At 44.6% G+C, this 24,565-nt stretch overlaps 3 protein-coding genes and 1 long non-coding RNA gene across 6 annotated transcripts; 1 reads left to right on the forward strand and 3 right to left on the reverse strand.

The window, feature by feature from the left end:
- Positions 1-10,864: 10,864 nt before the first annotated feature.
- Positions 10,865-11,759, reverse strand: LOC131887914 (B-cell lymphoma 3 protein homolog). Its single transcript, XM_059236649.1, has one exon. The coding sequence runs from the start codon at positions 11,575-11,577 to the stop codon at positions 10,954-10,956; it is 624 nt and encodes a 207-aa protein (XP_059092632.1). The 5' UTR covers positions 11,578-11,759; the 3' UTR covers positions 10,865-10,953.
- A 163-nt stretch (positions 11,760-11,922) lies between these two features.
- LOC131887917 (uncharacterized) lies at positions 11,923-13,186 on the forward strand. The gene is made up of 2 exons (XR_009374066.1): positions 11,923-12,187; positions 12,536-13,186. It is a non-coding gene; the product is annotated as an uncharacterized LOC131887917 (long non-coding RNA).
- Positions 12,832-16,637, reverse strand: LOC131887913 (116 kDa U5 small nuclear ribonucleoprotein component-like; the record flags this gene model as incomplete). Its single annotated transcript, XM_059236648.1, is given in 9 exon segments — positions 12,832-13,202; positions 13,268-13,662; positions 13,733-14,336; positions 14,410-14,685; positions 14,752-14,871; positions 14,873-14,947; positions 15,071-15,700; positions 15,942-16,337; positions 16,460-16,637. Coding segments are annotated over 9 exon segments (2,964 nt in total). The 3' UTR covers positions 12,832-12,899.
- Positions 16,638-17,881: 1,244 nt separating this feature from the next.
- LOC131887915 (uncharacterized) lies at positions 17,882-22,644 on the reverse strand. 3 transcript variants are annotated; one of them, XM_059236651.1, is made up of 5 exons: positions 22,510-22,644; positions 21,074-21,230; positions 19,775-19,795; positions 19,568-19,702; positions 17,882-18,236 (listed from the first exon to the last, which is right to left on the reverse strand). In XM_059236651.1, exons 2-5 carry the CDS (start codon positions 21,101-21,103, stop codon positions 17,943-17,945), a joined length of 480 nt encoding a protein of 159 aa, XP_059092634.1. In that variant the 5' UTR covers positions 21,104-21,230; positions 22,510-22,644; the 3' UTR covers positions 17,882-17,942. The 3 variants fall into 3 exon arrangements, with proteins under 3 accessions (XP_059092634.1, XP_059092633.1, XP_059092635.1); XM_059236650.1 differs by lacking the exon at positions 22,510-22,644 and adding an exon at positions 22,364-22,503; XM_059236652.1 differs by lacking the exon at positions 22,510-22,644 and adding an exon at positions 21,586-21,603.
- Positions 22,645-24,565: the final 1,921 nt, after the last annotated feature.

A 24,565-nucleotide genomic window follows, 5' to 3' on the forward strand; every position in this document is an offset into this window, starting at 1 on the left:
TCCTTCACCTCCATGGCCTTCCTCCGGCATAGGTTTCATGTGAACACTATGGTATTACCAAAACAAAAGGGTTGATTTCGACTCAATTGAATTTGAAACACTCCTCTGGGTACAACCAGAGGAGTGTTTCAAACTCCTCTGGGTACAACCAGAGGAGTGTTTCAAACTCCTCTGGGTGTACTAAAACTTGTGCTAAAAGCTAACCACCTAATTTGCAATCTATAAAGCGATTGGAGAGGTCAGCACTTTGCACTATGTTTGCTTTAGTGCCAACTGCCTGCAGATTACCTGCACTTTTCTGACGCAAGAAGATGTCGTCAAAGGTCTTGAGAGTACAGCCGGAATATACCTAACACCAATATATGTACCGCGAGTGTCTTTTACAGCTCCTAAATAATCTAACGGCAAGGACTGATTGCTCCGCCATGCCTATATTATATGCGCTAAGTAATCACACACTACTGGCAGTTGCATTCCTAATAGCGTTAAAAAGTTCGAAAACATAAAATCATATTTTAAAAGACACCCTTACCTCGTTATCCATGTGCCAATCAATCGCGATTTTTCTTCTGTTCTGCAGTCGTATCATCTTTTAAAGCATATCTTTCCTGGGCAGAGTTAAGCTTGCAAATTGCAAGCCCATAAGACATCTTTGCCCATGTAAAGAAAGGCAAGATGGCCGTTATGAACTTATTTCGTTTTATTGGCATTTTGGAAAAGCTTTAGGACTTAAGAAATGGTTGTCCTAGTAAGCACTCATCACAGAACCTATACAATTGACTGCTTCTTTATTTTTAACTGTCCTTTTATGAGTAGGTTTCGGATTTGTGCCATGTGTTGCCTGTTCGAGTTTGTTAAAGCCGGTCACCTGAAAATATACACGTAAAAGATAGCTCTATCTCAAGGTGAGCTTTGGTGAACTTCGCCTTTTTGAACTACCAGTCAAAACCAGATTGCAATTATGCGATCATTTTGAAGGCGTGGGATTGGCAAAAACTTACCATATTGTCCAAGCGCGCCACGGTATAGGGACCAAACTGAATCGTTCAGTTTTGCAACAATGAAATTTCCATAAAATAATCCTAAAATCTGACACCTAAAGTGAAGAAAATCGCCATCGACAAAGAAATTTTGAACACCCTCGCCAAGAGACCGATTACGCACACAATACATAGTGTCTTCAAGGGTACCTGAGTTGAATCAAAGTTGAGCTCATTTCCACCACAGAATGGGATCTGTGAACCCCAAGGAAAAGTGACCACAACTCGATATCGAAATTTGTGGTAATGACGCGGGGTTTTCGAGCAAAATATACGACCTCTTCGATGGTTTTGAGGACAAGCTTCTTGCGGTCGAAGATTGGTATTTGTAAACCACCCCGGCTTCTCGTTTTCGTTGTTCCTCCCTTTTATTCTCATCTGAGCCCAAGTTGAAAAGAGTTTCACTCCCAAAAGAAATTGCTCACCTTTTGTCTCGTTGAAAGATGTGGAATTTTCTCCCAGGATGGACAAACCCGCTTCTCTCCCTCCGTCCATGGTTCTCCAACTGAACAATTCGATGGTTCAAAACCACGGACCTCTGAGTGCCATGGACTATTCGGATTAGGTCTCTCCCTCTCATGGCATTCTTTGAGTTCAATCCTTGAATATTTCAACTAATCTGTGGTAACTCAAGGATCCCGGGACATGCTCTTGCTCCATGGTTTTAGAGGTACGCGTACTCAGGAGTATTGTTGTAGGTGCATGAGCTCTCTCTCTCTCCTCTCTTTTCTCCTTCTGTCTATTGACACACTGTCAACGGTAGGGATCAAACTTTCTCATGGGTAAAATTACTGAAATTTGAATATGGCTCGGTCGCCCTTCAAAGGAACAAAAAAGAGGGAAAGAGGTCCCCTAATTGAAAATCAACATTGAGCCTCTCTCATTTAGTGTTAATCCCCGAAAGCTCTCACCCCATTCATCAGGGAAAACCCACGGGACAAAGCGACCCCCAGAGCGACCCCCAAAGCGACCCCCAAGAATCAAGGCCATGTTTATTCATTAGCTCCGCGATCCAATCCTCTGGATCGACCCTTTAAATGACCGTTGAATTGAACTCGCTCTAGTAGTCATGTTTGCTTCCCGTGGTATTCGGTAATGAGCCCTTGGCATTATTTACATCTTCCAGAGGGCTCATCAGAGGGCTTGCACGAGTGGCTACAATTCAAGTTAGCAGCTGCTCCTAAGCCAGTCATCTCCACTCGGGGAATCGGGTCGAATCCACACATTACTACCAACTTCTAACCGTCACAACGGTTTCAAAAGCGAACATCTGCCTCTCTTTCTCTCTCTCTTCGCCCTTCAATGAACACAAGTTGGCTCGTGCCAAAAGAATGAGATGTGGCGGGGCGGAAATCTGACTCACTTTATGGACGTACATAGATGTTGGTTTACTCACCCAATGGACACAGGCAGCAATTAAACATTCTAAGATTCGTCAAGCATTGGATGGGTCGAGATGCTCATTTAGAAATCAGTGTCCTTGACAAGATAGACATGTTCAGTGAAACAACTTGATACATTTGATACGTTGGAAACGAGACTTTTTTCGGATAGATATTAATGCGTCCATCCCGCTCAAAAAGCAAAAAAAAAAAGATATCGTCGAGGTTTTTTTTCATCTGGTGATGTTTTCAATTAACGAGCAAGGGTTGTTGCACATTCATGGCACAGTTGTGTGTATGAGAATGGCCTGGTATTTTCACACGACTAAAAAGGGAGTCCCTTTAACTTTGGAATTTTTATGCATGCCTCGTTCGGTGGCCCATTATCAATCCGTCCCATCGAAGCCTACACACTCGTCGTCACAGTGGTAGAGGAGACTCCCCTGGAAATCCGGCCCCCCCTCCTTCCTTGCCTCCTTCTCCGGTTCCTTTTCCAAACCCGAAGAACGGCTTTGGCACGACCAACCGTCGTCCACCAAAGGTTATCTCTGCCTCATTCTCACTCCTTACATTGTTGTTGTTGTTGTTGTTGCTGTTGTTGATGATGGTGGTGGTGGTGATGGCCTGAATGCCGGGTGCGGCAGCTCCATCACCAAGGTGAACCACCCAGTCTTCCACATATGTTTGGCTGTGTATGTGAGCGTGTGTGTGTGTGTGTATGTGTGAGTGAGCAGGAGACCCACCCTTGTTCGTTGGATGGGACTGCTTTCGTTTCGTTTCGTTTCGTGGGAACGGTAACGGTCGATACGCGAGTTCGAGAACGAATCACAGGCTAGGACGCAGGAAAGAAACACACATAGACGTTGGGAAAGAAAAGTGATACCATCTTTCTTTCTCTTTCTCTTGTTTTCATTTGCTCGTGTGAGTCCAGATCATCCAAATGACCCTAAGGATATGGAAACCAAATCAAAAAACCCAGTTAGCCCTCGAGCTATGGCCCACCAAATACACTCCGATCTACCTTACTTTGAAGGCTGAAGAGGCGTTTTTTTTGTAGTGGTCCTTGGTGTTGGCCTAATAGAAGAAATGAGATGGATTTGACCCAATAATGGATGTATTTCTTTGAGTAATTCATGACTCGACCGAAATTGGAGTATTGAAGTATTAGAGCCCCTGCAAGACATCGAACATCAGGAATTTCTAAGGAAAGGTGTCTAGGGAATGTATCGCCTTTTTTACCGCCCGCATTGCCGATGACTCAACCCACATTGTGGAGCGACATTTGTCATTCCATTAATGGCATTGAAATCGAGTCAGGCATGCCAGATGCCAGACGGGTCTTTCCTCCTCATTCTCTGAACACTTGTGTCGCAGCAAGACCACTAATAAGTCCGTCTAGGGTATGTCATGAGAACGCTGATCAGTGTGATGCCAATTGGACCATCGGGTCCCAGGCTCTCTCACAAGATGTAGGTTGGCTGGTAATGAGCCGATCGAAGAAAACTTCATTTTCTCCCTTTTCTCATGGATATTCGGCGAGTGAGAATATTGAACAAAACCCACACGATATTATGGCCATGTCTGGCCTGCCTTTCCACCATGAGCTCGTTCCACCGTCTAAAGAGTTTGGCAAGCATTTTGAACTTGCATTACTACGTACTCCACGTACGTATGTATTCGTGGTCATAATTCTCGTGAGAAAAAGACGAGGCGATCGCTCACACCCAGAACAAGAGGAAATGAACCCGTCCAGGGTTGCTGCAACCACCTTCGTTCAAAGGGTGAATGGTATCCCCCCTTGTGAAATAGGATCAGCTATGCATCATGCAACAGCAGTTAAAGAATTCAAATCATGACTTTCGATGCCATCTATTGTCTTGGTGGGCAGCCCTATCTTGTTCCAAAAACGACTCCCTTGGATCATGGAGCGGATGGTTTGATCCATGTTCTTGACGGGATCCTGAGGGTGCAGCGCTGCAGATGATGATTCCTTTCGCATTAGTGTGAGAACACACGTGTCATCCTCATGGCCGACGGCTTGACTTCTCGGCTCATGAAGATCCCTTCGGCATATCAGCTCCGATCCCATTAACTCGGTTCAATCCAATCTCAGCAATTCCCTCTGTCTCTCTCTCTGTCTCTCTCTCTCTCACACACGCACGCTTATTCCGTTTTATCTCAAGAACCTCATGTGCTCGATCTTTTCCCATGACTTTCCGAGCGGCGGTTCAAGGTATGTGCTGTCGAATTCTTGGGATCTACGAACCAACTTGCGCGAAAAAAGAACCCCGTTTCCCATGCGAATTTCTTTTTCCCAGTCAATAATTGGCTAGTGTGAAATGAAGTGTTGACAGTTGGTTGGTACACCGAACATCGACGATTATTTCCTCGAGAGCATCCAAGAAGGGAAACAAAAGTTCGTTGGTGACCTTTTGGATGCCACCGATCATCCCCACCGCCATCCTCCTCCTCACCATCATCATCAGGCTAATCCAAATAGTTTTCCCAGGCACGCCTGGATGGAATCCCAAGCTTACATATATCGGCGGGTGCGTTGTTCTAGTGTTGATACACATAGAAACGGTATGTAGTTGGTGATATAATGGTATTGACTCGCATCTATCTCGGGAAGAGGAAAAAACAACGTGCCCATGTTTAAAGGTGAAGAGGGCATGGTTGGCACCCCATACTCCGTCTTTGATGATCATGGCCCTCATGGTGTGAGATCCACTGTGCGAATCCTTGGCAGAGTGATAAATCTCCGTCCCTAGGATTGGCAGAGCCTGATGACTCTGAAGATTCTCCTGAAGCGAGGGTTTCCAGGGTGCTTTGCTCAGCCCCTCTCTTTCTCTCTCTCTCTCTCTCTCTCTCTCTCTGTCTACGTATATGGCAGTCCAGAGTTCAGAGTTCATGATAGAGGGACCTTATGAAATTCCAGGTGTGAGCATTACAACATATCGTGCCGAGAGGTCAGATTTTCAAGGCAATCAAAAGATCAAAAAAGCCTCCCATAAAGTCCATCAACCGTCAAATCATGAAGGCATTCAGTTGGACGCATTGGACTAGAGAGGTCAGATCTACTTGGTGGTCAATAAGATGCTTCTCAATGCCAAGGCCCTGGAACCGTCAAGTTCAAATGGGTCTCTTCTTGTTCACACGATAAATTCTTGGATAGTCCATGACTGGTAATTTTCCCATTCTTTCTTTCTTTTTTGATCCGAAGTTCGTTGGAAATGTCTCTTCCTTGAGTCATCTTTGTTGGTACATACGTAACAAGAAGAAGAAAAAAGACGAGTGGATGCCTTGGATGCAATGAATACTGAATGCTGGATGTTGGATGCTGGATGCTGGATGCTTAGTCAAAGATTGAATTCTTTGGAGATGAGCGAGTCCCCTGACTACGTGAAGGGAACTCAACCTGTGGGTAAATGATGATGCCCTTTGAATTAATCGTGAGAAAGAGCGTCTCAAAGGCGGTGGTGACCTCTGATCTCGCACTGCCTCATTATTGGAAGGAATCCCAGGAAAACAAATTCATTCTCAGGCCACAGCGCACCATGAGATCATATACTTACGTGAATACATACCGTAACTACTACAGTCTTATGTAGGCACACTATGAAGTCATAAAAGTTAGAAGAACCCACTGGTCTTTTCTTATCACATTCATTTGAAATTAGGACAAGCACCCTTCTTTGTCCGCGGCTTTCATAGGGTCTCACACCTTCACAGCGTTATTTGAACTTGTCACTTGATGCTCTTTCTCTCTCTCTTTCTCGCCTTCTCGGTTAATCCCTTATTATCTGGTATGAGTGTTGGCTGATTGACCGTGGGACTCGGTCCAAATCTGGAGTTGACAGCATTCCAAAAGGAGTCGGATCATCAGTGACTACCTGGGCCGCTGCTGCTCTTCTAGTGTCGGCTATTATTACTGTATCTACAGTACCTACTTACTAGGTATAGTAATACCTTGCCAGTTCCCATTGACGGGAACGACAATCTCCAGGCTCCACCTGAGAATGCCAGAAAAAAGTGTTTCTCTCCGTTTTGTTGTTGGTGCTGCTCGAACACCACGACCAAGGGTCTTTTGGGTGCACCACAGGTGACCAACCCCCCTCCCGAAATAGAAGAAAACAAAGAAATTGAGCCGATGACGTGAAGTTTTGACTGTGTGTAGTAATCCTTTGAAAATCTCTCTCTTTCTCCCTCACTCTGTGTTTCTCTCGATCTCGCTTACTCATAGCGTCGGACGGTGGCGTTCTTCAGGGAACCAAAGTGTGAAGGAGCAAACCAAGAGATTTGGGTCTGAACCGTTTCTGGGAGTAGTAGGACGGGAGTAGATTGAACAGGTGAATACCGTGTTAGTGGTAGTGGTGGCGGTGCAAACCCAGACGCAGTGTTATTATGGCTCATAGTAAATATATCAAGATTATGATCTAGTGAGAGCTGAGAAGCCCAGTAGGAGGGATATTGTACTACATGGAACATTCCCCGACACTTTGTAATAATGTGGACTGCCCCCTATTTGTGGCCTAGCCAATTCTGAATGAACTCCTGAACAAGTGAGTGGGGTGGGGAGAACAATGACTAATACATATTGGTCAATGGCATTCCTAGCAAATCAATAGTTCCCAGTCTAGGATTTCCAGCGACTGGCATTTGAACAACTTGATCATGATTTGGTATGATTGTCCCCAAAACCAAGACGACACCCTTTACATTCCGATACCATCCCATTCACACGAAACAAGAAGCAGCGTAAGGAGGAGGAAAAAGATGTTCTCACCAGATTCTGTACCCTTAACCACATGACAGCGGTGAATTTTTTAGAGGGGTCCGCTTTGGTCGAGTATCGTAGTATTCTTTGTATTTAGCAGCTGATTCAGTGAGGTGGACTCAAATTGGACGATACGATAGATACCATTGCTAGATACTACCTCGGACTTGATAGATAGTTAGAAAGAGAGCGAGGGCCCTAAATAGTCCGAGAGATAGATGGGGGGTAGTACTTATCGATAATAGCGCTAACCAAGGTAAGGAAAAAATAATAGGGCCATACTCCAGAGTAACCTAATTTGCCACGGTTTCCCAGAAGAAGATGGGCTGTTGGGTTCTTTCTCCAGTATTCTCTACCTAAGAAGAGCTTGCCATGATGGTGGTGGCATTGATTGGCTAAATCGAGCTCACTAATCAAAGTCAACATATTCTAATTTTGAAAATTTCAAAGCATCCATTCGTGCCATTAGCAAACTTTCGTCTTTCAGTTAAAAGGATTGTACTCAACTCAATATTGGAGCTTGCTTCTTGCGTCAGGCTTTTCATGCGACCAAAACTAACAGATTACCAAATGAACTTACTAAGAAAAGCGAAAAAGGAAAGGAAAGGATCAAGTCCGTTGTGTTACCATTAACACTGAATATACGTAAATACAATTCATAAGCATTTTAAGTGAAAAAGGCAGCCCTGTCTTGCTTTTAGGGGAAGCTAACTCATAAAGGCTAGCCGATTAAAAACATAACTACGAACACTCCAACGGCCAGAGCGTAAACCACTTTTCGTGCAGCTTTTGGACCATATGGGTGGTATGGATATCAAAACCAATCTATTCCTTTCCTTCTATTTTAGAGCTCTAAGATGTTGAGGAGTTCAGAAATAGAGTCTCATACTCCCCAAGACCCATTCGATCTCGGTCCATCTCATCGTCGAAACCGTCGAAGGAAAGAACGATCGAAGTGAATTGGGGATGCCACACTAGTGGCAAACTTAAGTAGTCAGTAGGTAGCGTGGATTCTCAGACGAGACGAGAGGGTTGGTTGATTGGGTGGTTGGTTGGTTGGTGATGGAATTATGGACGGTGAATGGGCTCCTGAGAAAAATTCTCGAACACCAAATAATGGAGTGACTACAAGTATACAACAAGCCCGATGGAGCAGAAGCCAATGAGGACAAGATGGGTACCCCAACGCCGCAACCCCTTCGCTTCGATTTGGTTTCGTTTCAGTTCACAAGATGAAAAAGAGACTCTCCTCTGGATGTACAGTAGACGGGATTGAGTCCCAAAATGGACGGGCAATTGATGATGAGCTCGATTGATTCATTCGCAAGAGACTACCACCATCTCAAGGAAAGATATCCGTCTCCGCTCTCAGCACAAATTGGAAATACGATCCGAATTCAGAGAGTTGACAATTTACCACTCCAATGTAATGTTGTTGTTGTTGTTGTTGTTGCATTTGTCGTGTCCATGGAAGAATACAAAAGAAAATTCGCGCTCCCACCGATTCTCTTCCCTGCTTCTTTCCCTCCGCTCTCGAATCGAGTGAATAGCCAAAAAAATTCAACCAATGACATACACAACAATCAGAGAAAAATACGAACAGACAAAACTATTTTTTCCTCTCTTTTTTAGAACGAATTTTTCCCATGAAATGAAAAAAAAAATCGGAAAAAAACGAAACCATTTGAGCGAAGGGTCTATTGGTCATGAGAACTCACATTCAATCAAGTCTTCGTTGTCGACGATGATTTTCCCCTCTTTTTTCTCGCTGGAGCCGTTATTTGTGAAGAATATGGAATTGGTTTCTTTCTCAAGTAGCAGCTCTCAGTCCATTGGATGCTATTTCACTCGCCGTGACATATGCATAGACAACAATGACTAATGCCATCAGGAAGACCATCCAGCCAACCAACTTACCAATGGTGGAGCGTTCTTTACACAGAAAGAGAGAAAAAAAGAGAGGGATTGGAATACCATTTGAATCCCTAATTCGCTCTCACACATTGGTATTGAAAATCAATCCCACCATTGGCAATGTATGTCGTATGCTATTATCCATATGACGATGCTCAGACAAACATTATGCTCCTTTGGTTCACACACACACACATACGTACATACACGTTTAGTACCGCACACAAAACCAAATGAAAAGGGGCATATTGGCCATTTGAAATCAATCATCTGGACATATATTTCTGGCAATGATTTGGATTCTGTACATCGTTGAAGCAATTCCTCGACAAGATCAATTTGAGACATTATCTTCTTGATGCATATATTCAAGGATGTTTCAATTTGAAGCTGGCTTTTTGTGTGTTTATGTATGTGCTCTTGTGTAGACTATCATTCTTGTGTCGGGATGAAGATCTCAATTTCCCCTAAAAGAGATAGGTGGTGGCCAAAGGTAACATTAGAACTGATGCGTGGAGTGGATGGGATGCAACATGGGTGGGAAATTCGATCCAAAGGTCTACTATCTATCTATCTACCTATGTAGTACCTACCACCCATCTATGGTAGTCTCAATGCACATTGGCACAAATGCTTCCCACTAATCTTGTTTCCAGATTCCTGTTTTTGTTGTTGCTGTTGGGTGATCAATGCGCGTTTAAAGTTCCCACCCTTCATTGTCTTCTTGTTCTGGGATCTGGCTGGGGCTTTGAATGGATTCAAATTGGAAATGAGTGAACCCCGAGGTGACCTGTCTGGGATTCTTCTAGGTACGTAATCTTTGTTCTTCCGAGTGGTTTCCTCACTTGAACACGAATCTATATGTCCACTTAAAAAAAAAGAAGCCATGCAGCCCTTCACCGGCGTCATTGATTCCAAATGAGTATTGAGGATGATAGTAGTAGGCCTGTTCGCACTCTCTCAATGTTCTCTTCCCATCTTTAGTCAATGACGTACTCGTACTAACCAGAAACTTTTATGGCATAAATACATGCGTTTGAGGTTTCAGGCCACTTTTCTCTCAGTGTTTGAGTGTGGGAAACATTTCATCAAGTCAAGAGAGATCTCAAAAAAATCTGAGAATGTTCTCACTCATCCAATCCCAAGCCAAGAGAGAGGAGATCCCAACCAGATTTGTGGTAGTTCTTGTCCACTCCTCCGGTGGTCATCTCAAATCGAATCACTGGCCACTCGTTACCCTCTCCAATGTCATGGACTCAATCCTTCTTTATTGCAAAAGATTCCTATATGACACGACTTCCCATGGACCGACATGAAAATAACTGGTCGGGGATGCCAATGAGCAATAACGCACCCAAAGCAGAAATGAAGGGAGAGGGTCGCAACCCGTGAGAGTCGGGCGACTCCGGGGAAACTAGTCAGGCTACGATGACGTCCATAACGACGAATCTCGGGCGGAGGAGCTTGAAGGGCGGAAACAACATTTCCACACTTCCTGTTTACTTGCACCATCTCCGATCGCAATTGGCTGCGATGGGTATGACATTATCTTTAACGCCATGTCTCAAGGGGACTAATAAAACAAGCCCAAGGGAATCAATGAGGTTTACGATACACGTACCTTCATGTTTACTTTTCCGTGAATCGATATGGAAATGAAGCGGATTGGATCTCTTAATTTACCGCAAATGGCAGTGTTCACACGATCTACTTTGACACACGAAATCCAATGGAAAAAAGCCCACTTGTTTCAGGAGTGATAATTACGATTTTTATTGTCTGAATGAATATTTGTATTGCGAACGAGTCCATTGAAATAGCAATCCTTAAAGTGGCTCATTCATTTCGAGCTCTTGAGCCCGAGGATGTAAGTCAGAAGTTGCGAGTTGTAACTGAACGAGGCCAAATGGACGAGCGAGAAACCATCACGATTGGTCAGATGAGGATTGGCACCAAATTGGATGAGGATCTTCACCAAGGGCAGATTGCCCTCGAGACACGCCAAGTGCAGAGGGGTGGAGCCGTACTCGTCGTAGGCGTTCAAATTCAGTTGCTCGGAATGGAGACGAAGGAAGTCCTCCAAGTCGGCCAAGTCGTTCATGCGAAGACACTTCTGTAGGAACTCAGCTTGCAAGGCTTCATCCACTTTTTGAACCCGGGTTGACGGCGAAGGCATGACTCGAGATGGCACTGGTAGGGTGGTCAATGGACTCAAAGGTTGCAAGGCCTCATGGTAGATGGTAGGAAAGGCCGGCATCCGATTCACAAAGTGTCGGATCTCGGGTTTCGGTGGCTCGGGGATCAATTCCGTCATCGGAGGAGTGGAGGAGCTGATCACCTCGGTCTCGTCCATATCGGAGGTGGTTGACATGGGAGATGGCGGGTCGGAGAAAGCCGGCGAATACACATTACTTTGGGAGTAGCTGGCAAATGGGTTGAAGATTTCGGTGGTGGAGCAGGACATACTCGCTGGGACTGGATGAGATTGCTCGGGTGGGTCAATCGACTTGGACGTGTTGAACGTTGGACACTCGATTCACGACTGACGTTCAAGGCATCTCATCAATTGGGTGGGAAAGAACATTTTTCTCACGGTCCCGGACGCACGCCGGGAGTTCTCGTTGGATAATCATCCGCCTGGATCCCGACGAACGCTGGCCCGTGAGACCGAGGAGAACCAAGCGAACCAACGAGGAGGATGCCCTGGACATGGATGTCTGTATGTACATAGTGTGTACACTGGGTATGCACATAGGCGAAGTACGGAACGAACGAACGAAAGCAATGCCAGCAGCAGGAAGGATCCAAACGAAGAATTAACGAACAACGGAAGGCTTTGACTTCGAGGGGAATAATGAAGTAAAGAGGTGGAAGAGGATTTGCGGGGAAACATTCATGAGTGACAATGAGTGTGTGACCAGGGGAACAAGGAATAAGAAGAGACCGAGAGAGGCGTTGATTACGGAGGGATCACGATACTGAAGAGTTCAAGCATTCTTAATGAGATCGGGTCGGAATTGAAGACTCGACGTCTCGTTGTCGGAGATTCGAAAAACAAACAGCAACTTCGTTGGGTTAGTTAGTATTTGTACGGTTAAATGAGGGAGAAGTTTTGGTTGCAAATGCTTCAGAAATATAAATGATAATAAATGAATATGACTGATCTTAAGATACAACAAGCCCATCTGAAGAATCACGCTAAGTGAAACAAGTATATGACTGTCTACTTTGTGCAACGTTTATAATCAAATACAAGTAAACAGTTTTGAAGCCAAATCCTTGCATTAGAGCTCAACCAATTCGGACTCGCAAATGGTTGCTGTGAAAGTGAAGACTGTTCATATATATAAAACCATGTTCAGATTTGAAACACCTTCCATTGGATTAGTGCCTCTCATAAAGTGCTCTGATTTTCTTTCCAGTTTTTAACGACAGTGTTTCCACGGTCAGAAATGCTCACTCTCAATTCGAACAAGTGAGGATGATGAGCAAGTTTTGTGCATTATATAATTGATTCAGTAGGACTGGATAATATTGTTGGTGGGGAAACTAAACAAAAGCTCCATCTTCTTTGAAAATGAAATGGAGGCCAGTCCGGCCACTAAGTGTCAAATGAGCTCACCAGCCTTCCACCATTGTCTATGGAACGTACGTAAAGGGGTACTCTTATTGATTGGTAGTTCGTCCCATATGGAGAAATGAAACACCCGACAGAGCTTTGTACACGAATGCGGCGCGGTAATTTATTGATCCATTTTATTTTCATACCACCTCTAACCTCAATAGTTACCCAGGGTAGTTGAGCATGACATCTTGGCGAGCCAGCTCCAACAACATGGGGTCGTCGAAGAACTTATTGATGGACACATCTTCGGACAGACCTTTCCTCCGTCTCGTCTTGATCATGAACTCGCGAGCCAATGCCGTGGCCGGTTGGGCTTCCAATGGCCGAATGGTGATCGTCTTGTCCAAGGGATCCCCGGGTACAATCTGCCAATGGTGGAATACTGACATGCAAAACGCCTGTCCCTGCGTATGCGTCCTCAGGTCCGTCTCAAACCCGAACGAGTCGATGGCCGGGATAAAAGCCTACAACCCAATTAAAAGGACACACGCTACAATAGGAGAAGCCACTCAATTTGGAAGACACTTACTTTAATGGTGTACAAGGGTGATCCCGGCACGGGTGCGTCCTGTGTGACATGACCTCGACGGCGAGCTAGAACCGTGTAGACCGAGGACACGCAATCTGCGGGTGCTTGGACCTCGACAAACATGTACGGCTCCATGAGACGGGGCGTGGCCATGAGGAAAGCCGAGTAAGCCACCCGTCGAGCGGTGGGGATGATTTGCCCGCCACCACGGTGAATGGGCTCGTTGGCGATGACGGCGTCCAAGATCTTGAACTTACCATTGCGAATGGGTTCTTCACACAGAGGACCTTCTCGGGAGCCCCACTGAAAGCCTTGGACGATTGAGTCTTTGACCGAGCCCAACAGGCCCTTGTTCACCTCGGACGAGAGCGTGTCGTCCACGAGGATATTCGGACCTGAGAGAGAGAACGAGAAACTTCCAACAAACTGATTGGCTCCATCCAGGATATGATCATTGTCACGAACCAGTGGCATCGGGTCCAAAGGCCCAGATGGATCGAGCCGCCAAAAGATCCCAGTCGTATTTGGTCTGGAAGAACTCGCCGAGGCGTTTCTTGTTCCAATGAATGGACACCACTTCGTTCTCAATATCCTCGGCCAGCCCTTTCTCCAAGGGCTCGGCAATCATGGTGAGCTTGTTCTTCTTGTTCGGCGTCTCGGCAAAACATTTCAACGACGACGTTTCCACGACCGTTTCGCAGAAGCTCACCACGGGATCGGCTACTTTGATGTCGATCTCGGAATAGAGCTTGCGGAGATCGTGCATCACACAGTCCAAGTAGAGCTCGCCCGTGCCCAAGACCACGTGCTCACCAGATTCCTCGACCTTAGTGTTAAGTAATGGGTAAGACTTGTTCACTTTTCGTAGGCCTTCCAACATTTTGGGCAATTCCGACGGGTTAACGGGCTCGACGGCGATTTTGATGACGGATTGAGTATTGAACTTGAGAGGTCGGAAGATGTACAAATCCTCGTCATTGCCTTTCAGATCCGTGATGGTCGATGTTTTGACGATGGATTGGTCAATGCCTTCGATCAAGACCCAATTCCCAGCCGGAACTCGGTTCACCTGAAAAGCAACCATCGAACAGCGACAGTAGTCTAGTAAACCGCTCGCCAAGTTCAATTGAGTGCGGTCGAACCTCAATTTTATAGCGGGCCTCGTAGATCCACAAGCGACCCACAGTCAAATTCCGCGAATCCTCTTCGTCGTAGATAGTGTAGTTCTCACCCAAGAGTCGAATCTCTTGCTCCGAGTGGAGTGTACCCGACATGACTCGACCCAACACGTGGAAACAAGTGAGATCTTCGTTGGGATATTGCTTGGTGGTGTGAACCATTAATCGGCCATCCTGGTCGCAATTCATCATGTCCTCGCCACGAACCGTGTCCGTCGTCCCTGTATACATGTTCTCGACCTACAGAGGTTGGGTTGGATGGTGATTGATGGAGTTTGAAAGTGGCACAACTGTCTCTCTAAATACCTTGTTCTTGGCATTGGCCACAGGAGATGGGATGTGCTGGGCCAGCATTTCCACGAAGCCATTGAAGTCGCCGAAGAAGCGCGAACAGATCAATTTCAAAAGAGGTCGGATGTTCATCTTGGGACTCTTCTTTCGTTAACCGGATGCCCAATTCCTCCGTCAGACTGGGCAAACACGTGTCCACATCTCCCACCACCTATGAACAAAGGCAAAAAAGCACCACACTGACATTAGTAATTTCTCCAGATATTTAAAATGAAAAAAAAAAAAAAAAAAAAAAAAAAAAAAAAAAACTTTCCAAAAGACTTTGGGGGCCAACCTGAGCGATAATCTTGTACAAGGGTTCCAGGATGAACTCAACAAAACTGCGTTGAGCCGAGGCGTGCGGGGATTTCTTGGAGAACTTCCGGCTCTTGGGATTGAAGTACATGTCGCCCCAGAGACGCTTGGCAAAGGCTGACACGTCCACAGAGCCGCCATAGGTATCCGAATACAATTGCGCGAAAGATCGGAGCGTGACGCAGAAGCCGTATTGCGAACTGGCAAAGCACACATTGCCCAAAATGGGACTGATCACTTGGGCGTTCTCGGCCTCCGAGTACAAACTGAGCAGGCCATTGACCTCGTCGATGACATGCCGAAGCTTGAAGTAGGCGTCGATGGGCGGGAGTTTGAGCTCGAGCACGAGCCGATCGATCTTGTTGATGCACACGGTGATGGCCAATTTCTCCTGAACAGCGTGCTTCAAGAGGCGTTCCGTATTGAGCATGACGCCCTCGGCCGCATCCACGAACAGCACGATCCCGTCTGAGAGACGCATGGAAGCCGTCACCTCGTCCGAGAAGTTGACGTGGCCAGGCGTGTCGAAGAGGTTGACCAAGTAAGATTTGGAGCGCAGATCTTGGAGCACCAATGTGATGGGCATACTTTTAATGGACACCCCACGTTCCTAAATCGAGATAATACGACCATTGACAAATTTGGAATAGATCACACACTTTAACTCCTTTAACAGGCTCTAGCTGCTAGTGACCTCGGGTTTCTTTCAATCAACGCCAACCAATGCTCAAGCCTCAGACGAAAGCTACACCTACCTCTATTATTGATCATTGTGGGGCCAAATTAGCATCCCAACTATCCCCACTCCCTGGTCATGCCCTAAACCCATGCATGGATGGACTGGTCCATACCTGCTCGGTGAAGAGGGTGTCGGTGTAGCGGAGGGGCCGGTCCTCTTTGGTGCGAAGCTCGGGGTGTGTCTCCTGCATCAAGGCGTCCACAAAGGAGCTCTTGCCGTGATGTAAGTGCCCCACCAAGGCCACGTTGCGAACTAGATGGGCATTGTCCATGAGATCGGCCAAGAACTCGGGCTCGTAGGTGGTGGGCGGGAGGTCCTGCTCCACGTGTTGGAACTTGTTGCGTTTGACGGGCTGGATGATGGGCTGGGTCAGCGGTTGAGCGTCCTCCTCCTCGACCAGGGTCTCCACCTCGGGTCCGTACACCTCGGAGGCGCTCAGGTAGTACTTCTTGTCCTCGTGGAGCACGATGGCCGTCGAGCCCCCGCCCACGTCATCCTCATCATCCATCTGAAAAAGTCCAGTATCCCATCATTCAAGAAATCATAGAGGGTCCCCATCCATTCAATACTTCATTGCCCTCTTCCGACGTGGACATGAACGTGTTAGTCAGTGGGGCTTGAATGCCTTACGGGATCATCAGGTTCGGCTCCATCGGGATCATGGGCAGCGTGGAGGCCGCCCGCCCCGTTCTCGCCCGCCTCGCGATCCCCGGCGTCCTCGTCCTCGCTCGACTCGTCGCTGGCCAATTCCGGCCCGATGTAGTTCCCGAATTCGTCATAATAGTCCGGATCCATGGTGAGGACGCGCAGGGGCTGCTATTACCAAGGCCAAACTCAAATTGGAGTCTAGGCGATATCAGATTTGGAGATTTGGAGATTTGCAGATTTCGTCGGAACGGTTGCACGAAAAGTGAAGAGGAGTGAACCCAGTCAACGTTAGCCGCCTTTGTTGTTGTTGATCGTCAGAAAATGCAGGCATGAGTGCAGCTACAAAACTCAGGGATGGTATTTATGACAATACAAAAGCCAGACTACACTGCTCTGGGTAAAATGACAGGCGTAAATGGCATATTTAGCCCTAAATAGTGCTTTATGTTTGCTTTCTAGTGTTTGATTGGGAGAAAAATTGGATTTAATTTGGATATAATAGGGTAAAAATTGAAGTAAACGGCATTCTCTTGACCCTCCATAGCTGGCTAGGTTGCGTGAAATGACTTCTTAGGCTTGTCAGGATCCCCATAATATCTCCCTTTAGTCCAAAGAAGGAAAGAAAAATCGAAGAAAGGGCAAATTCGATATTTTGTTTGGTTACAGCTTATTTGGGCTGATTATCTCAACTCGGTATTCGAAGCCATCAACGTGAACTCTAAATATGCTTTACTCTTTAGGCGAGAGTAGAGATAAATCGGACCTCATTCGATGCACTAGAGTGGTCACCGCATTTTTCAACTCAGAGTTGGCCGTTCATTGGCGGCTCTCATCAATCAAATTTTTCGAAATCAAGTTAGGTTCGATGGAGAGATATCAAGGTTGCCATAAAGAGATTCGCTTTAAGCGCTTCAAACACCTCTAAGCTTCCACACACTTATGACCTGGGTATGACCATAACGACCAACCATTGGCATAACCATTGTGGCTTTAGGTATAACTAAAATGTGTTGTAATTCATTCACGGTTTTATTGAACATTCGAGGATGATCTTTTTGACGTTATTTTGATCCACCAAAAGATTGAGGTTCTTGGATCAAAACGGCCATTGAAACTAGGGTCGATCCTGTTGAAAAAGTGACGAAACATACAATAGTACGCGCACTTTCCGTGACTCCGTGAACACGACCTTGGCGCGAATTTTACTCAAAAACACCTACATGAAAAGCTTGACACCCCCCTCCCCCCAAATAAGACCAACATCAGCCAGAAAACCAATTGTGGCCGCAAGTCAAAAGTCTATTCTTTGTTAGAGTGTGGATTTGTTTTGTTACTTTTTATTAAACTGTGCTCAGCCTCTTTAATTCATGCTTAATGTGTATTTTTAGCAGGTGCATGAAAGTATTAACGGTATAAAAATATATATTTCAAAGATAGTGAGTGTACAATGAAGTACGGGGGAAAGTTACAAACGGGGAGGTCGATTGCTTGAAGAAGACCCTCTTGAGCTGGATGAAGGCCCCTGAGAAAGTGTGTCCGCCGATGATGGTGGATCATCAAACCCGGGTATGTAATGAGAGCTCAATTCCACCAATTTGGGATACTTCGTTTCGTAATCCGGAGGTAAAGGTTCGTCTAGAGGTGGAAAGCCTTCCATTTCCTCATCCATCTCCTTCCGTGTGGCCAAAATCCTGGCCTTCATGGCCATGTCCTCTTCGTCTTGCACTTCCTTTGCCTCGATCCGAGACAAAATAAAATCCTGAAAAGGATTTCCGAATTCATTGCAATATCCTGAAATTGTTATCAGTTGATCAAGTTTTTAAACATTGAAAATGCAGGTTGGTTGTTTCAGTCTGAAAAAATGTCCCCTTGAAAAAAACGAGCATTGGCAGTTAATTTTGTCATAGTTGTTCAAAATGTACTTCCTCATAATGCTTTGAGGAATCGAGATTGGGATCCTAGTTGGGGTTAATGATTGTCGAGGGTTGAAACAATGCCGCAAACGTCATGATGGAATAACAGTATGAGCCATTGTCGAGTCATTAAAGCTTCCTTGTTTGATGGCTTAAGCCATGGAAATGTGGAGTCTTGGGAAATTTGATGCTTCATGCTCAAGTCAAAGAAAGAATTTCCTTGCTGCACTGAATTAGGTCCTCAGTCCAAGGGAATTTGATTGAGAATATGTGCACAAAAAGGGAGCAAATGCAACAAGATTTAAAACCAAGAACACCCTCGGCGAGTTGTTAAGAGCCAGAACAATTTTCAACCCTGAATTCTATTGCCTATAATATAATAGATGGATGGAGGGTCTATTGACCCCTAAGTTTCCTCAACTGTCATGAGATAAACGAAATATCAAAGGCCACTTTGGAAGTTAAAAAAGAAACGAATAACGTGTAATCCTTTTAGTTTTTGGGTCGTTACAATTACACAATTTTAAAATGTAATTGAATCAAAGTTCCTTCTTCGAAAAAAGGAACGATTTACTGTAATTTCGTTAGTTGTAATTTCGTTACTAATGCCCTACCATTTATATATACCTTTTAGGTTATTGAGAAATATAACTTATGTACATTTATTACATATTGCTTGAATAGATTACTTGTGAATTATCTGATTCACGTTTAAAAATGACAAAGTTTGGTCAACAATGCACATCAAACATTCGGTCTACTGCAGCCAATAATGTTAGCATTCCCGTTGAGAAGTGATGGGACGGCAAACAGTTGACGTCATTCTGTGGAGCATAACTATAGACAATATGCCCCGTCAATTTACACCATGCATAGGTTCAATTTGTTGTTCATTTCAACTTGCCGACTTGTTGAAGCAAACAGTATTCTGATATTGAGCCAAGACACTAGCAGTGACAGAATTGAGCCAAAAATGATACTTTTTAATCAGTTTTGTAAGACAACTTCACTCTATAGTTGAAAACTTAAATGGATCACGGTGCTAGTTGGTTGCAATGTTTGTCCAAGTTCTCCCTCCGCAAGCAGCCTAAAATCAGGGTGCCGCACTACATTTTTCCATGAATTGCCTGTACTCCACATGGCTAATTGTTGTCGGAACTATTTCTTTCATCAGTACCTGAGTTTCTCTCATCTCCCTTTGTCGCTCTTTCATAGCTTTGGCACGTTGGATGCGGTCTTGTTGGACTTCTTGGACAGTTTGGTCTAGCTCACGAACTCGTTTCCGCATTTGGCGCATCCGAAGTCGATGTCGCTGCAAACGATTGATTGTCATCTATGAACTAAATAACGTAACTTAAAGCTTTCAAGAAACATTCATACTTACTTGCGCCTCATTTGATTCATTCTGAAACAAAAAGCAGTATTTTCAGTGACTTGTCATTTCAAAATGACGCAGGTATCATGTCACGCTATTTTCCAATGTAATGTACCTCCATTCATTGCTACTCTAATTTAATAAGGTGTTATAATATACCTTTGAGAAAGTATTACCATTGTATCCTGTAAATCCCTTGGTGCAATTTGCATATGCTGTTTTTGAAGTAAACAAAAAGAATATCATTTTTGTCCCATCCATCGTCGACATCACTGTTGTGATCAAAAGGCAAGCCAACCACAAAAAAAGTATATTTCACGAGGGATTGATCATAAGGACTTCCAAGGGGTATCCCAAGCCGGAAAATGCCTCAAAATCGTGGATGGACCCTGTCAATTCGTTTGCACTTTTGAGCAACTTTTCTGTATATTTGATCTAATCTTGACACTATACTTCATTCAGGTCTGATTCTTCAATCAAAACCAAACTTGTGCAATGGGACAATCATTGCATATGACTCCAAAAATTGTCTGGATATTCATGACGCTGGGTGGTCTTGAAACTTGTGCACAGTTTGCTCGATTGAACCACGTGTGATATTGATCAATTTAGACTCCGACAAAAAATGTTATTCGCACGTCGAGCAGAAATTCTAGAGAGTTACATTGACTGGTGTTCTTCCCAATACCTCTGTTCAGCTTTTTCGCACATCGGAACCGTCAAACTTCTGCAGTTTCTGCTCGACGTGAAAACAAAGTATTTTGTCGGAGTCTACAATGATCATGAATAACACACTGACCACACATGAAATTAAACAATTGTATTAAAGGGTGGAAGGGATGTGTTGCAAACAAAGGCATGTATTGTCTTATTGAAAATTGCTCGATATACACCAGATTTAAAAAAAAGATTAGTCAAATTGGTTGTTCTTGACCAAAATTGTTTACAGAAAACACCCACTGTCAGCCTCACCACTGGCACGCTATGTACTGTCCCTAGAAATGACTTGCCAACTTTGGCTTACGTCCTTCGAAAGTTGTTGTTCAACAAGTGTTGTAATGGTTTCACTACAAAGCGAATGCCGTTGGCAATTGGGGCACAATTGGGGCACCAATTTGAAAAAGTAATTGGTTCAGCCACTAGTCATTTTTTGCCACAGCAAATTCTGTAAAACCTTATTAAATCCACCCTGTAGATAACTCCAAGCACTTTTTTCCATCGTCCAGCATAAAATTAAACGGACTCACACAACAATACGTACATTGGCTTTTTGGTACAACTTTATTAACAATGTGAACTAAATCTCACCTCGTCTCTTTCGTTCATATCCATGGTCATTGATGGAGCACTCAATTCTTCAATTCTGTCCTCATTTGATTTTCAAACTGAACTGAGTGACCTCGAGGCAGTCAAGCCGGCGAAAGAGTTGACGACTGGTTTCTTCGATCTTGTGTTCGCTCTTAATCTGAGGGAATTCCATGGAAAACTGATAAAAAGGGGCAGTGTTTACGCTTTTATATGTTACAAGGAAATGATCTCGGGAACAAAGACGATTGCAGAATTAGAAACGGGTTATTCAACCCCATTGGAAACATGCGGGCAAGTGTGTTTTACTTTTTAGACGACAGTTTGTCATCGAATGGGAAAATTCCCCGAATACAAGTGATCGTCATGTGAGGACACCAATTTCAAGTTTTGTGAACCCTTCAGGGGATGCGATTTGAATTAGCAACGTTTTTGAGTAAGAGCCATAAAGAAACTAAACTAATGAATGGTAATTATACTGTCCTGTCCGTCTGTCCTTCTCTTGACTGACGTACTTTTGGATAGAGAAAGCCAAATGGAACTGCAACTAGGACATATTTCCTGAGGAGAAAAGGAGAAGAGAAGAAAATACAGAACTGCACTCAATCAAAATGCACTTGAATGCATACAGTACTGCAGTCCGCTTCAACTTACAAATAGGGGCGGGTTTCCTAATGATGTTGTTTTATGGACCAATCAATATAGTCAAAGAGTGCGTGTAATAAAAAAAAAATATTGTGCAAACTTCAGGGCAACAGTTTGGACATACGGTGACATAGGGGTAGGTACAAGCATGCGATTCTTAAACAATGTCTCGAGTCCTTTGTCAACTTATGCCGCTGAGACAAAGACTCAAACTTGAGGTCTCCGAGTTTCTTTTAACAAATGGGACGGTAAGAAATGAGCCCATCATAGCCTGTGGCATAGGTTTCCCGTACAAAGATATTTGAGAAAAAGGGTTACTTTACGTCGGCATGTCAATATTTAAAGAGAAAGCAAAACACATTAAAACTTTATTGTAACATATATTTGAGCAGAAATAAAGACATATTTTATGCCACAACTTGTTAGAATTCGAGTCACACAATGTCTTGAGTCTTTAATTCATCTCAATGACTCTTCACATCACTACAAAGAAGGGAACGTGTCACAAGGACCTAACATCTACGTTAAAAACCAGCTTGGTTTTCGCCGCAACCATCAAGAAAACCAGTCTCATGTGACCTAAACATCATGCAACAAAGTCACAGAAATTGGATCAATGTAAGAAAGTTCTCAGGTGGTTTGTCTCACCTATGCCATGTGTGTTGTGGGTCAGTCTTAAGCTCACAGCTTAACATGACTTCTTGACATAATTAATCTCTCGAACACACAGTCTTCCTCCACTTTACGTTCCAATCACTCCCCTAACATTTTAGGCCACCATTTTCAGCACTTACTTGATTTGCACATTATTGCTCCCTTCTGTGGAGTGCTCGAAAACACACAGCTGAATTTGGCTCATGCTTGTCCTCCGTTCCAACAAGCCCGAGCGTGGCTGATGGTGTTCGACCAAGTACTTCCTTCTTGCTATTGGCTCACGCAAATATCCCTCCTTCCTCGCTCACTCTGATGCCATGGGTTGCCTGGGATTTGTACCTACACAATGTTCGGCTATTTTCTGAGCTAGATTGTTGTGATGGTTCTTTGTTGAGCGAGCGCGCTTTAATCCCGTGGAGTTTTGGATTCGCACGATTTGGCCACAACGAGAGCCTGTGCTTGTATGCGCGTTTGCCAAATGTCTAGACCATACGTCACGCGAAAACAAGCCAATGTGCAAAATTCCAGACAGTTTCGGAAAGTTGGCACAACTAGGCAGAGTTGGGCGAGCAGGCAAGCTATGGAGGAGTTGGATAACTTGACGGGTCGGCGTTCAGCAACTACTTTTCGACGGGGATTATTGGCAAGACTTTTAGCAAGCCTGGGGCTCCGTGAGGATAAACGTTATTCTCCACCGATTAGTTGGTGGTGCTCATTTTTAAATTTGTGGCAAAATGTTAAAAGGTTTAGACAGAGACTTTAAGGGTTATTAATATCGTGTTAGGTTAGGTTGGGTTAGGTTAGGTAAGGTTAGATTAGGTTACATTATGTCAGGTTAAGATTAAAAAAAGTAGCACCGCCAACTAATCGGTGGAGCATAACGTTTACCCTCGGTGAGGGCCGTTAGGATAAATCACGCAACCTTTGATTTCTGGACGAAGGGCGCGCTATGGGGACCCCTAAGGTTCACAATATAATTAATCGAATTACCAGGGTTATTGAAATCAATTGAATACTTTTCTTTGGCTGTTTACAACCTTTCCTTGAATTGTTCGGTGCATTTGCACTTTCAAGTGTCTCTCACAGTTCTGGCTCTAATAGCATAATTTTTTTTTAAATTTCAAAAGTCATCCTCTAAATTTCATCACGAATGGGGTTTTATTTGACGAGTAATAGCGATGGTTGCGCATTTGGAAGGCTCCAGTTGCCAGGTGGGTGACGCAGGGGTCAACCCGTGGGGATAGGCTGAGAAATGAGGGGATTTGTGCCATATGTTTAGTCATGAGTCAAGGCATTAGTCGTTCCTCAATTAAAGGAACAAATTACAGTTACAGTCACTTTGGCCAAAAATAGTAATTCGTTACACTACCATTTTTTTTGGCGTTCACGGTCGTGAGGGCAGGACGTACGAAAAACTGCTACACAAGTACTTGTGATTTTTTTTTATCTTTGGGTGAACATGCGTTTCAAAAGTCTGGCCCTTAGGGTCTTATGGATTCCGTTTGGGATTTCCCCAAGTTCCATCTCCTTCCCTAGTATATCAGCTATTCGACTATAATTCACTCTCCACCGAAATCATATTTGCATGCCGCCATTGGATCATCCCCTGGTTTGGGATCAGTAAGTGCCGAACAAATCACGACTCTGGATAACAGCAAGCATCGTTTGACCAACATAGGTCTACCAAGACCTCGTTCTCGATTTTGAGTGCTCAGAATCTACCAGACGTCCCACTCCCAAGGTAGTTGGAGACTTTGTGATCTCCGTTCTTGGTTTGAGGTCCATCGACATAGCGATGATCGGTCGATCAAGCTGGTGGGCCTTAGAATACTGTGCGAGTATTCATAAAACAAGAGATTGATGTAGCTGAGCAATTTGGAAACTCTCTCCAATACGAGGGCACCTTCGAAGAAGTCACCTGGAGGTGCAGCATTCGGGCGGGCTCATCGGTCTCGGCCCCCGAGATTCCTCAACGTTCAGTATTATGCTTCCGATGAGGAACTATTGGGCGCGATTCGCCCATTTGCTGTTGAAAAATCTCGCATCTCGAAGGAACTGCTTGCCGGAGACACTTGATTGATGGAATTTGAAATGGCCATAAGCAGGGTGGGCAATTTTGAGAATTAGCGTGACTTTTGGACACCAAGTGGACAAAAGTGTCCAAAAGTGTCCAAAAGTGGACAAAAGTGGACAAAA

The sequence above is a fragment of the Tigriopus californicus genome, chromosome 10, assembly GCF_007210705.1.
Source record: "Tigriopus californicus strain San Diego chromosome 10, Tcal_SD_v2.1, whole genome shotgun sequence".
Classification (NCBI taxonomy): domain Eukaryota; kingdom Metazoa; phylum Arthropoda; class Copepoda; order Harpacticoida; family Harpacticidae; genus Tigriopus; species Tigriopus californicus.

Bases quoted from the DNA above. Each gene is read 5' to 3' on its own strand.
- LOC131887915 (XM_059236651.1), bottom strand. From the start codon at position 21,103: ATGACCATGGATATGAACGAAAGAGACGAG. The intron at 19,796-21,073 runs GTGAGATTTAGT...TTTTTGTTTCAG, and splicing joins ATATGAACGAAAGAGACGAG to AATGAATCAAATGAGGCGCA. The intron at 19,703-19,774 runs GTAAGTATGAAT...AATCGTTTGCAG, and splicing joins ATGAATCAAATGAGGCGCAA to CGACATCGACTTCGGATGCG.
- LOC131887914 (XM_059236649.1), bottom strand. From the start codon at position 11,577: ATGTCCTGCTCCACCACCGAAATCTTCAACCCATTTGCCAGCTACTCC.